The sequence below is a fragment of the Echiichthys vipera genome (genome assembly GCF_963691815.1).
Source record: "Echiichthys vipera genome assembly, chromosome: 3".
Lineage (NCBI taxonomy): Eukaryota > Metazoa > Chordata > Actinopteri > Perciformes > Trachinidae > Echiichthys > Echiichthys vipera.
This window is the reverse complement of record NC_139828.1, coordinates 1,902,106-1,918,364: the sequence shown is the minus strand read 5'-3', so window position 1 is coordinate 1,918,364 and position 16,259 is coordinate 1,902,106. Positions and strand designations below refer to the sequence as shown.

The 16,259-nt window shown below is 44.7% G+C and overlaps 1 protein-coding gene across 1 annotated transcript in view; it reads left to right on the top strand.

Moving 5' to 3' along the window:
- Positions 1-4,490: 4,490 nt before the first annotated feature.
- Positions 4,491-16,259, top strand: part of kifap3a (kinesin-associated protein 3a) — a 47,183-nt gene continuing 35,414 nt past the window's right edge. Inside the window, exons 1-9 of the mRNA XM_083911120.1 lie at positions 4,491-4,617; positions 5,829-5,960; positions 8,249-8,394; positions 8,488-8,546; positions 8,644-8,785; positions 10,449-10,548; positions 12,673-12,797; positions 12,899-12,997; positions 14,402-14,580. Coding sequence (XP_083767246.1) covers positions 4,577-4,617; positions 5,829-5,960; positions 8,249-8,394; positions 8,488-8,546; positions 8,644-8,785; positions 10,449-10,548; positions 12,673-12,797; positions 12,899-12,997; positions 14,402-14,580 — 1,023 coding nt within the window. The 5' untranslated portion in view covers positions 4,491-4,576. The remainder of the gene's footprint in view (positions 4,618-5,828; positions 5,961-8,248; positions 8,395-8,487; positions 8,547-8,643; positions 8,786-10,448; positions 10,549-12,672; positions 12,798-12,898; positions 12,998-14,401; positions 14,581-16,259) is intronic.

Here is a 16,259-nt window from a genome sequence, read left to right as displayed (position 1 = left end):
GTAGAGGAGAGTAAGCTCTCGGTGTGGGACTCTGTTTCTGCAGCTGCTGCTATATCTGTCCGGCTGAGTGCTTCTCTGCCAGCGTTTCGAGTGATCGGCAGATATCTTTTTTCACGGGGCGGTGCTCAAGACGTCCAAGTAGATTAACACGTCACCTGCAAAAGGGACGCTGACTGCGGACGCAGTGGGGACTGAGGGTCTGCTGTCTCAGGACGAACAGAGGCGAATGAATTGCAGGCGCCAGATTCCACCGTGCACATGGGAGTCCATACGTTTGACCTCGAGGCCTCGCTGACGTTTAATGTGCACCTAAAATTAGCAGCGTCTTCTCATGTTTGTGTACACGGCTCCAGTTACAGACACCAGAGAACAAAGAGGAACATTTAGGCTCAGAGTCATTTCATTCTCTTAGGAAATGTACACTTATTCTTCATTTTAAAAATAACTCTTGTCTTACTTAGTTCTAGCTCAAACACTCTTGTGCTCACTTGGATTACGGTGAATATCTTGCCCACTGCACACAGACATGAAAAACAAAACATGTGTTAACCTGCTTGCCGAGTTGTGACTATTTCCTGATCCGAGCAAACACCAGTAGTCTACCTTACTTCACCTTGGTGGTGATTTACGTGCAGAGGTGGGACGAAACTCTTGTTTTACAAGTCACAAGTAAGTCTCAAGTCTACAAGATTAGCTTATTAGCTCGGGGCAGTACGGTGAAGGCATTCAGAGGTCTTTTTTAACCACTAATGCTGCTGAAAATAACAGCAAACCTCTGCAGCAGCATGGGATGATTTTGTTGAAGCATCTCAGTGACAACTAACTGCTTTTTTTTTTGTAAATGTACAGTTTCGGCTCCAGTGCTTCGGTCACGTCGTTGCCACACGTCTCTACAGTTTTATCTTTCTAAAGCTCAGGTTGACACCTCGGAGCCTGACCTCCGCATGAGTTACAGTAGCTCAGTGGCTGTTTGTTGTCTGTTTCCATTCTTGACTTAACGTATAAATGTGCAGCTTTGCACATGGCATGTTTAAAACCACAGTGACAGCAGTGCACGAGGGCCACAAAATCTCTGGTTGGGCCCCTAAAATCTCTGGTTGCGCCCCTTAAATCTCTGTTTGCGTCCCTAAAATCTCTGGTTGCGCCCCTAAAATGTCCGGTTGCGCCCCTAAAATCTCTGTTTGCGCCCCTTAAATCTCTGTTTGCGTCCCTAAAATCTCTGTTTGCGCCCCTAAAATCTCTGGTTGCGCCCCTAAAATGTCCGGTTGCGCCCCTAAAATCTCTGTTTGCGCCCCTTAAATCTCTGTTTGCGTCCCTAAAATCTCTGTTTGCGCCCCTAAAATCTCTGGTTGCGCCCCTAAAATGTCCGGTTGCGCCCCTAAAATCTCTGTTTGCGCCCCTTAAATCTCTGTTTGCGTCCCTAAAATCTCTGTTTGCGCCCCTAAAATCTCTGGTTGCACCCCTTAAATCTCTGGATGCACCCCTTAAATCTCTGGATGCACCCCTTAAATCTCTGGATGCACCCCTAAAATCTCTGGTTGTGCCCCTAAAATCTCAGGTTGCGCCCCTAAAATCTCTGGATGCACCCCTAAAATCTCTGGATGCACCCCTAAAATCTCTGGATGCACCCCTTAAATCTCTGGATGCACCCCTTAAATCTCTGGATGCACCCCTTAAATCTCTGGTTGCGCCCTTTAAATCTCTGGTTGTGCCCCTAAAATCTCTGGTGGCGTGCCGATCTTATACGTCCAAACAAAAACAAAGGTGTCCTTGAAGCCCCGGTCAGTCACAAGGGAATAACGTATATCTTCGACGCCTGACACCAATAACATTCGGATGCATCCATCACGAGCCAGAGACTAAATTTACCGCGGTGACATCATCTGTCTCTGGTGCTGACACCAGCAGATACTGGAGAGCACATGGACCCGGTTACAGGATCAGTTACACCGGCCTCTCATTTGGGTATTTCTCACTTGTAGTTTTAAAAATACAATAAGTTTAATTCCTGCATTAAAATGCGTGAAAACGAGCTCTTGTTGTTAGATGTTATATATTTATTTGAGTTGTGCACTTTTTTATCCGCGGTGCTTCAAACAATGTTCAAACCAGAGAAATTAGACACTGTGGAAATGTGACAGCGCTGTGGTTGTGCCAGAAACTGACTTTAATCGAGTTTTTAAGCCACAATTTTAGGACACAGGTAATTTTTAATTCTGTATTTTAACGATGAAGGATTTCAGGTCGACTCAGCTTCAACGAGCAAAACAACACCAGAGAGACACAGGTTTTTAATGTGAAACTGCTTTAATGGATGGATGGATGGAGAGAGGGGGGAGGGATGGATGGACGGACGGACAGACGGATGGATAGATAGATGGATGGATAGATGATAGATGGATAGATGGATAGATGGATGGATAGATGGATGGATAGATGATAGATGGACGGATAGACGGATAGACGGACGGACGGATAGACGGATAGACAGATAGATGGATAGATAGATAGATAGATGGATAGATGGATAGATAGATAGATAGATAGATAGATAGATAGATAGATAGATGGATGGATAGATAGATAGATGGATAGATGGATGGATAGATGGATAGATGGATAGATAGATAGATAGATAGATGGATGGATAGATAGATAGATGGATAGATGGATGGATAGATGGATAGCCGCTTGTGTAAAAATGAATAAATGACGAGAAGCTGACGAACATAACGACAATGCTCCATGTTTCCTTATTGTTTTGATAAATATTGTACGTTAAATAAATGCGTGGAAGGAGAATTCTTCTTAGCCTCAAAAGTCGTATTTCATTAAAACAAGTTAAAATAAATAAATATGCAAACATAGAACAACTAAACTTGTTTCAGGTGTTCTCTAGAATCTGGTTCTTATGTCTCCATTCATCAATTTTAACTAATTACTGGAATTATTTAAAGCTGTTTTCTTGAATTCTTGCTTTGTTTTAATGAATCAACACTTTTAGGACTCAATAAAAGACATTTTGTCACAAACTCCTCCAGTTTAAACTCTTATTCCAACAAGCAGAACCCACAGAGGACGTAAATAAAGGTGATATATTGAGACTCACTGTGATGGATGGGAGTTTTTGACGTTTGGGGGATATCTGCACAAACATGCAGAGAGTATAAATAGTCTAAAGAAAGTTAAACCCAGTGTCAGGTTCCAGGGAAACGAACCCAGAGTTCACGGCTCCTTTTTTTAACGTTACGTAACTGCAGAGTTATCGAACCCCCGACTCACCTCTGCCCCTGCAGCCGGACCGTCCGTCACGTCTGCGTCCTCTCTGAAACACACACGACACTTTTACTCCTTTAAAAACACTCAGCGACTGTTTACACGTCTGACAGCTTTAGTAGTTCCACATTTTTAAAAAAGTGAACGTATGTTAAATAGTTTAATCCTCTCTGTTTGCCATGTTTTTGTCTGTTTAGCTGCAGTTTGATCCAAAGCGACTGATTGGAGGAAGTTTTATCAGGTCAAAGATGATTTGATTGAGCTTTTTGTCCGATGTGATCTAAGATACAGCGACCTGCGTCTTTTGTCTTTTTAAGTATCATCATGATGGGATTGGAAAGGTTTTTTTTGACTGTTTAATGTTTGTATGTCCTTAAAGGAGGTTTTTTAATCTCAATCAGGTTGTTTTTCCTGGTTACATTTACATTTACAACATTGTTGGGTGTGTTTTCTCACTGTGTCTCTGACCCACAGGAGAGGGACACAGTGATCCTGTTGGTAGTAGCAAATATTCAAATGACAAAATGACTTAAAATAGATGCAAAATCACCACAAAAAGATACTAAATGACTAAAAACAGATGCAAAACCACCACAAAAAGATGCAAAATGACAAATTATAAATGCAAAACCACCACAAAAAGATGCAAAATGAAAAATAATAGATCCAAAATGTCTAAAAATAGATTCAAAACCAACACAAAAAGATGCAAAATTACTAAAAATAGATGCAAAACCACCACAAAAAGATGCAAAATGACTAAAAATAGATTCAAAACCACCACAAAAAGATGCAAAATGACTAAAAATAGATTCAAAACCAGCACAAAAAGATGCAAAATGACTAAAAATAGATGCAAAACCAGCACAAAAAGATGCAAAATGACTAAAAATAGATGCAAAACCACCACAAAAAGATGCAAAATGACTAAAAATAGATTCAAAACCACCACAAAAAGATGCAAAATGACTAAAAATAGATGCAAGTTTTTTTTGAGGAGGAATAATTTACAGATATATGAATAACATTATTATTATTATTATTTAAACTCACAGTGCACCCGTGTCCCTGGAGCAGCAGCGTCAGTCCTCCGCGCCTCCAGGGGGCAGCAGTGCTAACGTTAGCTCGCGCTAGCTTCATCATGTTAGCGGGTCAGGAGCTGAGGTGGTCGCCTGGCAACCAGCTGCACGGATCAATAACATCCGCCCTGTCTTCATCATCACCATCACCATCATCATCAGCTGGTCCTGTTAGAGCAGAAGAGTCATTTAATGTGGGACTTCTTTCTTTCTTATCAGACATGGACAGCGTACAGGCGGGAGACCCGCGCTATCTCAAGAGGTAACGGCTATTAACGACTTGATAACGGCTTATAACGGCTACTAACGGCTGATAAACGACTGGTAACGAGTGATAACGGCTGATAACGGCTACTAACGGCTGGTAAACGACTGATAACGGCTGCTAACGGATAATAACAGCTATAAACGACTGGTAACGAGTGATAACGGCTACTAACGGCTGCTAAGGGCTATTAACGAGTGATAACGGCTGGTAACGACTGATAACGGCTACTGACGGCTGGTAAACGACTGATAACGGCTGCTAACGGCTGAAAAGGGCTACTAACGAGTGATAACGGCTGGTAATGACTATTAACGGCTGGCAAACGACTGATAACGGCTACTTACTGCTGGTTACGACTGATAAAAGGCTACTAACAACTGATAAGGGCTATTAACGAGTGACAACGGCTCCTAACGGCTGATAAGGGCTGGCGACGGTTACTACCGGGTACTAAACGCTACTGACAGCTGGTAACAGCTACTAACTGGTGATAACGGTTACTAACGGGTGATAAACGCTACTGACAGCTGGTAACGGCTACTAACGGCTGGTGACAAACGCTACTGACAGCTGGTAACGGCTACTAACGGTTACTAACGGCTACTAACGTCTGGTGACGGCTACTTACTGTTGATAAACGCTACTGACAGCTGGTAACGGCTACTAACGGTTAGTAGCGGCTGATAACGGTTACTAACGGCTACTAACGGTTACTAACGGCTGATAAAGGCTACTAACGGTTATTAACGGCTGATAAAGGCTACTAACGGTTATTAACGGCTGATAACGGTTAGTAACGGCTGATAAAGGCTACTAACGGTTATTAACGGCTGATAACGGTTATTAACGGCTGATAAAGGCTACTAACGGTTAGTAGCGGCTGATAAAGGCCGGCTTGATGACATTAGAAACCTTTATCAGATGAACAGATAGTAACGGTTTCACTGAGAGCAGGTTTTTCATGAGGCTCCTCTGTGACATTTATAATAATATCAGTTTTATTCATAAATAATTCAAACATTCAGGTTAAGTATGACCAGCGTAAAGAAGCTAACAGCACCGTTAGCTTAATGTGTACGTTCAGAAAAAACAAAAAGATGCTAAATGACTGAAAATCCCATAAACCGTCCCAAATGACAAATCTGATGTTTTACAGTCAGTGCTTCCTGAAGTGTTTTCTCACCGCGTCTCTGTCCGACCCACAGGAGAGTGAAGGGCTGCACTCTGGAGGTTCACCCCACTGAGAGAGCCCTCGTGGTCCAGTACGAGGTGGAGGCGACGGTCCTGGGAGAGCTGGGGAACCCGATGGTCGGAGAGCGCAAAGAGTGTCAGAAAATGTGAGTTTACTGTGTTTTTTCTTTGTAGATGATCCCCACCCTTTTGTCTTTAAAACACCTTTAAGACAAATCTGTTCTGTATCTTACGCCAAGTTCCCACTTTAAGACTTTTTACGCTGCGTTCCTTAACACTGGGACTTTACGAGCCCCGACTTCAGAGCGTTCCAGACCATTTAAGTCGAACGTAAACAGAAAACATGGACGACCGCCATCAAATACGTTCATAAACATATTGTGCAGCAGTGGATCTCACTGGTCGACACTAGAGTATTCAGCTAAAACATCTTCATCAGCTGATCTGGAGCCGTTTATGTAAAAGCTCTGCACCTGGATATGAAATAAAACTGGGTTCAATATTACAAAGCCTCAGTTTTGCTGTGATTTTAATTTCATCACAACGAAACATTAATGTAGTGTAAACAACATGGAGGCTTCCACGGCTGAGATGAGCAGCTATGGAGCAAGCCGCTCACTAACTCTTTGTTCTCTGGATCCTTCTGCTGAATATGGACCGGGCTCCTGAAATTGGGCCTTTGGCTCCTAGAGGGCACTTTAGCACACGTTTATGCTCCTAGAGGGCACTTTAGCACACGTTTATGCTCGTAGAGGACACTTAAGCACACAATTGGGCTTCTAGAGGACACTTTAACACACGTTTATGCTCCTAGAGGGCACTTTAGCACACGTTTAGGCTCCTAGAGGACACTTTAGCACACGTTTATGCTCGTAGAGGACACTTAAGCACACAATTGGGCTTCTAGAGGACACTTTAACACACGTTTATGCTCCTAGAGGACACTTAAGCACACAATTGGGCTCCTAGAGGACACTTTAGCCCATGTTTAGGCTCCTAGAGGGCCCTTTAGCACACATTTAGGCTCCTAGAGGACACTTAAGCACACAATTGGGCTCCTAGAGGACACTTAAGCACACGTTTATGCTCCTAGGGGACACTTACGCACACACTTGGGCTCCTAGAGGACACTTTCGCACACTTATAGGCTCCTAGAGGGCCCTTTAGCACACATTTAGGCTCCTAGAGGACACTTTAACACACGTTTTGGCTCCTAGGGGACACTTACGCACACGTTTTTGCTCCTAGAGGACACTTAAGCACACGTTTATGCTCCTAGGGGACACTTACGCACACAATTGGGCTCCTAGAGGACACTTTCGCACACTTATAGGCTCCTAGAGGACACTTTAGCACACATTTAGGCTCCTAGAGGACACTTTAGCACACGTTTTGGCTCCTGGTTTCAACATGGAGGCTTCCACGGATGAGATGAGCAGCTATGGAGCGAGCCGCTCACTAACTCTTTGTTCTCTGGATCCTTCTGTTGAATATGGACCGGGCTCCTGAAATTGGGCCTTTGATCCGTAAATTCACGTTAAACAGAAAGGGAAAATCTCCTTTACCCACATGTTGTTTCCTTTCTGAGCTTTGCCTCCACGCTGTTAGCACGTCACATGATTCACTCATCTGATTGGTTGGTTTGGCCCGTGTGTTGGTGACAGACAGATGGTTTATCCAATCAGAAACCAGGGTTTTAACCCCTTCACAAAGATCTTTAAACCAGGGTCCAGATGGATCTGCTGAAACCATGAGAACCAGGAGAATCCATCTGGAGTCAGGTCAATGAGAAACTGCTCATTTATGAAACCTGCCCCTAGTGGACACACGGAGAACTGACATTTCTGGCACTTCCTCATCCGATCAACCAGGAAGTGGCTGTGGTGGGGGCTTGTTATAAACTAGGGCTGCAACTATGGATTTTTTGTCATTATCCATGACTTTTGCTTTGGACTAGAGATATTTTTATGAACCTTTATTTAAACAGGTAAAAGCTCATTGAGACCCAGGGTCTCATTTGCAAGAGAGACCTGGTCAGGTCGGCAGCAGCAAAACACAAAGTTACAGACTGACTGAACACACAGGAGACACAACACACAACACACAGGAGACACAACACACACACACAGGAGACACAACACACAACACAAACAGTACAGACTGCAGAGGGCAAAGAACAAGTTAAGTACAAGTGCAGACCTTACAGTCATAGAGGACGTTTTTTACCTACTCAAAAAGATGAACGGATAGTAATATTTCAATTCAATTCACAGTGCCAAATCCTAACAGCAGTTATCTCAAGGCACTTTACACATGGGGCAGGTAAAGACCACACTCTGACTCCTTTATGATTTACAGAGAACCAACAATTCCCCTATGAGCAGCAATGGTTGCAGTTCTGTCACGAGCTCGTCTGCATGTTTTGGTCCTCCAGCATTCGCCTGAAAAGCCTGAACGCACACACGGATACGTCCTCTTTGGCCCGGAAGGTGGTGGAGGAATGTCGATTGATTCACCCGTCCAAAGTCCTCGAGGTGGAGCAGCTGCTCTTCTATCTGCAGAACCGCAAGCAGGCGAACGGTAACGATCCGACAAACAACACCGGTGTATCCGTGGTTCAAGGTGAAAGAGGAAGTCATCGCTCTCGTGACGCTGAGTGTTTCCTTTTCACAGATGACCAAGAGAAGAAAAGCATCTCACCTCGAGACTTCACGCCGTACACGGGAGTGGAGGTAAATCGTCCAGTATACAATAAGGTGTTGGTGTGTGTGTGTGTTTGTGTGTGAGAGAGAGTGAACAGTGTTTTCAAACCGTTTTCTCTCCTCTCAGCTGGGCGAGGAGGCGAGCATCCACAGCGTCGATGAGTACGTAGAGCTGCTGTACGAGGACATCCAGGAGAAGATCAGAGGAGCCACGCTCATCTTCCAACTCGCTCGTAACCCCGACAACCTGGAGGAGCTCATCCAGAACGGTAACCTTCCTCCATTCACTTTCACAGAGCTTTTATTCTGAAAGGTAAGAAGGAAGTGGAGCTATCTCCTTTGCCTTTTGTCGAGGTTGGAGGAGTCCAAGGATGGATTACTGAACGGGCCGACCGAGCACAGGCCCGGGGGCCCTGACTCATAAAATGTTGCAGAAAATAACAGAAAAGAGATGCTAAATGACCTCAGGTATACACAATACGACCAAAAAGGACCAGAAAAATGACTTTAGGGATGCAAAACAACCATGAAGAGATGCTAAATGACTGAAAATAGGCACAAAACGACCACAGAGAGACAAAAATAGACGACAAAGACACAAAATGATTAGAAATAGATGTAAAATGTCTAAAAATAGTTTCAAAACCACCACGAAAAGATGCAAAATGTCTAAAAATAGATGCAAAACCACCACAAAAAGATGCAAAATGACTAAAAATAGATGCAAAACCACCACAAAAAGATGCAAAATGACTAAAAATAGATGCAAAACCACCACAAAAAGATGCAAAATGACTAACAATAGATGCAAAACCACCACAAAAAGATGCAAAATGACTAAAAATAGATGCAAAACCACCACAAAAAGATGCAAAATGACTAAAAATAGATGCAAAACACCACAAAAAGATGCAAAATGACTAAAAATAGATGCAAAACCACCACAAAAAGATGCAAAATGACTAAAAATAGATGCAAAACCAGCACAAAAAGATGCAAAAGGACTAAAAATAGATGCAAAACCACCACAAAAAGATGCAAAAGGACTCAAAATAGATGCAAAACCACTAAAAGTCGACTCTTTGAATTTGGGCCTCTTACATGTCTGTGCCAAGGGGCCCATTGGACCCTATGGGTCATATATGGAGGGAAGATGGGACCTCCGTCTGTCTATGTGAATGTCCTCCATCTTTTTTTCTGACCCTATAACGAGTGGTGGTGTGGCGGCCTAGAAGAAGAAGAAGAATACGTGGTTGACAGCTCTGGAAGTGTCTAGGATGAACTTTCGTGCTCATAAAAGATAAATAAAATCATCTTCCTCTCGTCAAAGTGGATCCGATGGCTGAAGTTTAAAAGTGCAGCCATGTGTCTGGGACTAAAACTGGATTTGGACGAGAGCGTAGAACCCTCGTCTCCCTTTTTTACCAAAAAGAAAACAAATATCGGCTTCACTCCTGCTCTCTTCCGTGACAACCGGCCCGTTTCTTCCACAACAGCACGGAGCCATCACGCTCTGCAGCCGCGCCGACACGGCACCGCTTCATTTGTATCTGTCATAACGCGGCCAGACGCTCGCTCCGTTCTGCCGCGCCGCATCAGCCGGGCCGGTGTTGATAAGAGCCGAGTGTTCGTGTGAACCCAGAGGCCCGGGGGTCAGCGGGGAAAGAGGAGACGAACCCTGGGACGCACGTCTCTGCGTTGAGAAGCACCCATAGCTCAAACATCCCCAGGAGCCTCCGACCTCATCACATTCCCCCACGCTCCTTCGAATTAACCTCCAGCTGCACCTCGCGCTCCGCTCCGCCTGACTCTCATCTGACTCCACACACAGACGCTCTGCATTTCATCCCTCTCTCTCTCGTCTGCAGTGTGTCGCCCTTTTGTGTGTGCTTCTTTCGCTGATTTGTGTATTTTCTCTGCGTCCACGCTCAGAGACGGCCCTCGGAGCCCTGGCCCGAGTCCTGAGGGAGGACTGGAAGCAGAGCGTGGACCTGGCAACGACCATCATCTACGTCTTCTTCTGCTTCTCCAGGTAAAGCAGCAGGTCAGACGTACACAGAGCAGGGCGTTCATGACCGCTGCGCGTTAGGAATCATCGACTTCTACTCCCAAAGAGAAGTCGATGATTGAGAATTCATCACCCATTAAAACCAGTAAAGGGTGAAGCCTGTGAGTGTTCGCATTTGTCCAGGTCATCGTTATCCCCAAAGCAGTTTCAGTCAAAAGCAACTGGACTGAGACTCCACTTATCTCCAGTTTAAAGTGCTGCCCTTTCATCCCTTCATTCAACGATCTAACCTCAAAGAACAACTGTTCACAAACGTCCTCCTGTGACTCCAACCACTGTCGTTCAGACTCAATAGAGCACTGACCAAGTCCAGACCTACTTCAACCAACGACTGGACCAGGACCAGGACCAGGACCAGCACTAGCGAAGTCCAAACCTACTTCCATTAACGACTAGACCAGGACCAGCACTAACAAAGCCGAAACCAACTTCCCACCAACGACTGCCACTCTGACGACGGTCGTTAAGACTCAATAGAGCACTAACGAAGTCCAAACCTACTTCCACCAAGTACTGGACCAGGACCAGGACCAGGACTAGGCTGGGACTGGACCAGAACTAACCAAGTAAAGACCTACTTCCCACAAACGACTGTCACTCTCACGACGGTCGTTGGCACTTGGAGCACAAATGGTTCCAGTGACATCATCGGCCTGTGAGAGGTTAAAAACCTGGATCTCCACACCAGTTAGTTGGTCCTGGTCCTGGTCCAGTCCCAGCCTGGTCAGATGTGTACATGAACTGATGAAGCCTCTTGGATGAGAGGTGAAACGTCTTCCTAGACAAATAACCAAGTCCAGTTGCTTTGGACTGAAACTGCTTTAGGGACAGTAAAGGGTTTACTAAAGTTCCAGTACCAAAAAGTTTCTGCTGCATTTGCATTAAAAAATGATCGAGCATCCATGTAGCGGTACATCATCGTGCAAATGATCCCGTTACTACGCTGCATCGATTTGTTTTCCCACAACTTTCCTTGGGGACCCATGGAGTTACCCAGAGTGCAGCAGGAGAGCCCTGTGAGGAGCAGCTGAGAGGACACAGTAGCTGAGATGTGCTGAGGACTAAAAACAAAGATGAAGCACTTCACCTGAGCGAGCCGGTGTGTCTCATTTGTTTTAAAAGAGACCATTTTATTCACCTCTTTTGGTTGCTTTGTTTATTTATTTTTGATATTTAAAACGTCTTCCAGTTCTAGAGTTAAATATTATTTACGTTTAACAATCTTTGAAAGAAGTGGACTTGCATTATTATGACATTATCATTATATCAGTTGAAAATGGTCTCAAAACAGCTAAATTATCGCTTCTCCCAATCATCTCTGGGACAATTTACCGCCGGTGACCGGCCTATTTGTAGCTGCACTTCAGTGAGAAGGCTGCTTCAACAGAGGGGCGACACAATGACGGGGCAGAATGGAGCGTTTCTATTGGTGCAAAACCACTTTTCTGACAATGGAAACCAAAAAACAACTGTTTTAATCCTTAAGGAACTGAACTGCTCTGTGGAGAAACTGACCCTCATCACCAGAGCACTAACACGCAACATATAGTTTTTGTTATTTGTATTAAAAGCACAATCAGTCGACCGGATGAGGACGCTCATCACGTTTAGCCTGTCTGTGTGCAGCTCCGCTCTCCGCTCTCCCTCTCTCCTACAGTAGTCGTCCACCTTTGGCAGCGTACCTCGTACTGAAGTCTCACTCTCCAACTGGGGCTTAGGAAACACTAAAATTAGCCCTGGCTAGAATAATACATAAACGTCTGTCAGGGCTGATTTTAGGCTGCGAGAGGACGCGTTTTGTGAAAAGCGATCGTCGCTCTTGGCCCGCGTCCATCCCTCGTGTTATGCTGTTTGGATTGTGGAACGGTTCAAGTTGGACTGATTATAAGCCGGACCGGGACACACTGTTTGACTGAATGTGTTTTGATTTTGACAGTTTACTTTGTAAACTACTTCAGGGGTGACGGGTTGGGTCATTCTAATGACAGCTCCCAGCTGGAAGCCCCGATGGCTTTTGCAGTTTTGAAAATACACTTTTTGGATAAATGGAAGTCTGTCTCTCTCTCGTTTCTCTCGTTTCTCCTCCAGTTTCTCACAGTTCCACGGCCTGGTCACGCATTTCAAGATCGGGGCCCTGTGCATGAATATCATCGAGCACGAGCTGAAGAGGCACGACCTCTGGCAGGATGAACTGCAGAAGAAGAAGAAGGCTTATATCCTTTACTGACTGAACAATCGAGACAGTTTCTCCTGACTAAAACGGGCGATGTTTGGTGTAATGTCGTGCACCGTTGAGCTCCTTGACTGACTTCACGTGAGGAATTCTCTGAGAACCAGAACCTGAAGAGAGAACATGAGAAGTCTTTCAGAAAGTACCAGAGTCTTCTGACCAAGCAGGAGCAGCTCCTCAGAGGTAACGGCACAAACCCTCTTTACTCCAGACTCCTCTGACGTGCAGCGTCCGCCGTCACGTTCTGGCGGCGGCAGACACCGGAGCTGTGAGGGGTCAGTGTAGTCAGTTGACTCCAGAGTTGATTAAAGTTGGCATGCTCTCAGACTGCTGTTGAATAAGGCTGAGTGTCCACATAGCAGGGTTTTTTTTTTTGCTTCTGTCGTTCCCAATGAGCAGAGAGTGAACGCAGCTGCACAGCGTCTTTATTCAGAACGCTCCGGCTTTTTCCTGCGCTTCCTGGTGGAAATCTCTCAGCAAGGCGCTGGCGTCGTCTCAGGACTGTCGTAATAATCGCAATACCACGCTATTAACAAGCCGATCGTGAAAACCGCCACAATCATATTCACGTTATATACAGTATGTGGCTAGGTGTTTTTGTTTGACACTTTACCTGCACTGACAGAAACCAAGCCATCTGTCTTTACATAGTCCATCTTCCAGCCTGATATCGGCCTAAAACGACCACAAAAAGATGCAAAACCACTTAAAATAGATGTAAAACAGTCACAAAAGATGCAAAACAGTGACACAGACCTCGAAATGAGTAAGAAAGCCCCTGAAATGTTCAGTGTGGAGTATTCAGGGCGCCCTCCCACTGTGCCTCCGTCCCGTGCCCCGTGCTTTAGGGTCCTTGTCCCCCCCTCCAGGCCCGTTTGTACTCACACTACCTGGGCCTCGGAGAATGCTTCTTGCTGCCTATACGTCATCACGCCGTAACACGTCACACGCATTGATGACGTCATGGCGATGCGTGGCTTTGTTTCCAGATCTTTCCGTAGACCTCTGAGTTTTTGTGCGTCTTGTCGACTGTTTTTGAATCTTTTCATCGACCAAATCTGCAGTAAACACTCCACCTCCGCATCACACCAACGTGAACCTTTCACCGCCATTGTTTGAAATGTCCGCGCATGGTCCCTCCTTCTTTTTTCTACGTCCCAACAGGCGCACAGGAAATGACCTCAGAACCGCCGTAGGCCTCGTGCTCGTACACGTGCACACGCTCGTGCTCATACATGTGCACACGTGCTTTACTAAAGCCCACCTCTCCCAAACGGGCCGTGGACGGCAAGCTGGCCGCTCCTAGACGTGGTACGGTTGCACTCACACTGGTCAAAGGAACCAGACTTTAGCCGTGAAACGTGTTTGGGCACGGTACGGAGGCACAGTGGAATAACTCGGAAGATTGTATTAGATTGTAGTAGTCACCTGGACGTAACCCCGGTTCTGAGGACGTGCTGAACCTGAATATTTGACATAGAAACGCTGACCGGTTTGATTTTCTGTCCAATATTCACAAAGACGATAAATGACATTAAGAAAAAGATCAAACCCATCAGCCCTGACCGTGTGTTCGATCCCCCGCAGTTGCTCTGTGTCTGCTGCTGAACCTGGCTGAAGACACGCGCACAGAGCTGAAGATGAGGAACAAGAACATCGTCCACATGCTGGTGAAGATCCTGGAGCGGGAGGAAGAGGAGCTGCTGCTGGTGGTCGTCTCCTTCCTCAAGAAGCTCTCCATCTTCCTGGAGAACAAGAACGACATGGTGAGACGCTTTTAGTTATTATATATATTTATATATTTACTCTGTCTAGTCTCCATAAATGTAATATCTCATTCAAAAAGCTGAATGGAAATGTTTTCCATATAGAGTTGATTCAGTGAAGAGGTGTAAACGTGATGGTAACGCGGCTCATACTCAGTTTTTAGGAGCGTGGAAGCCCTAACGGGAAAGCGGCGCCGTTCAAACGCATCACACGATTCAAACATAATATTTAAAAATGTTTTTTTTTGTTTTGCTTTGTTTTAAACGTGTTCTGCAGAGAAGGTAGGCCGGCGTTGGTCACACGGGGCTCCAGACTGCAGCAAAGTTTGTGACCAAAGTTTGAGAGTTTACGACTGAAATTTACATCTAGTTGCACACGTGTGACCAGATGTCTCTGACTCATCAAAGCGTAAGAGGCTAAACAGCAACAGAGCGACGGATAAGACAGGAACATTATGTCAGCAGTAAGACGATAGTGCCGTCAGGGAGCTCCCGCAGCGAGTCACAGTGTCGGGACCTGACGGACCTGAAGCGTCCGTATGTGACGAGCTCCGAGTGACAGCAGAAAAAATACCAAACCAAAACAGTTTTCATGTCGGCTCAATGGGAAGAAATCCACAGTGTTTAACTGATTCATTGACTCTGTTTCTCTGCCCAGCGCAGCGAGTGAAGCAGCAGGTGACACACACACACACACACACACACACACACGTTTCATACGTTTAAAACACATTTACAGCGGGAGGAAACTCGCGTGTGAGTCGATCCACTTAATAAAATGTAAACGTAAATGTTCTGTGAGATGAAAGAGTGACACCACAGCCTCATTCATGAAACGACTGACTCATAAACACATGGAGAAATTAGATTTTTATGCCGGTATTTTCTGATTTATGGAGGGACAGAAAGATATATCTGTAAAAACATTTGACTGTAATACACAGGGTTTATACAGGGGCTGAAAATCCTCGATTGAAGGTGTTTTCAAGGTTTGAAAAGTCCTCGAATTTTGGAGAAAGTGCTGAAAATGCTTGAAGTTGTTTCCGCGTTTCTTTTACAACAAATTTATTTATTTAAATATTTGAAATGTCTTATTCCTCTGGTGTTATGAAACACAATTTTAGTTGTTTATAGCAGAAAACCTCATTTTAAAGTAATTAAAAAAGTTAAATAATCATTTTCAATATTTATGTATTTGTAGAAATAAGGAATTTACCACAGCTGGAAAGGTGGAAAAAGAATTTTGAACCTGGAAATGTATGAATATTAGCTCATATTTCATCAGATAACGCCTCATTTGCATATTTAAACAGGATATTTCAGACGTCTCATTGTCAGCGATGAACTGGGGAAGTTTCTCATCTTAGTTTTTCTGTTTTAACATCAAAAATATCTGATTACAAACTCTCACAACTGGATTATTCAGGCAGAACTTCACAAACACGTGGAACCGATCCAGTGAATCAAGACGTTAATCAAGAATTAGTGAAGTCGAATAAGAAAACGATCCGGCAGTGAAGCAACAGCACGCTTGGATCCACGTTCATTAGGATCTAACGTTGAATGAGTCTCTGACTGAGTCCGTGTGTAACGCCTCTAATGACCGCGTGCGTTAGAGACGTTGTTTGGAGATCATTTAAACTCAATCACAGGAAACTATTTGTTTTGTAAAAAGTCAT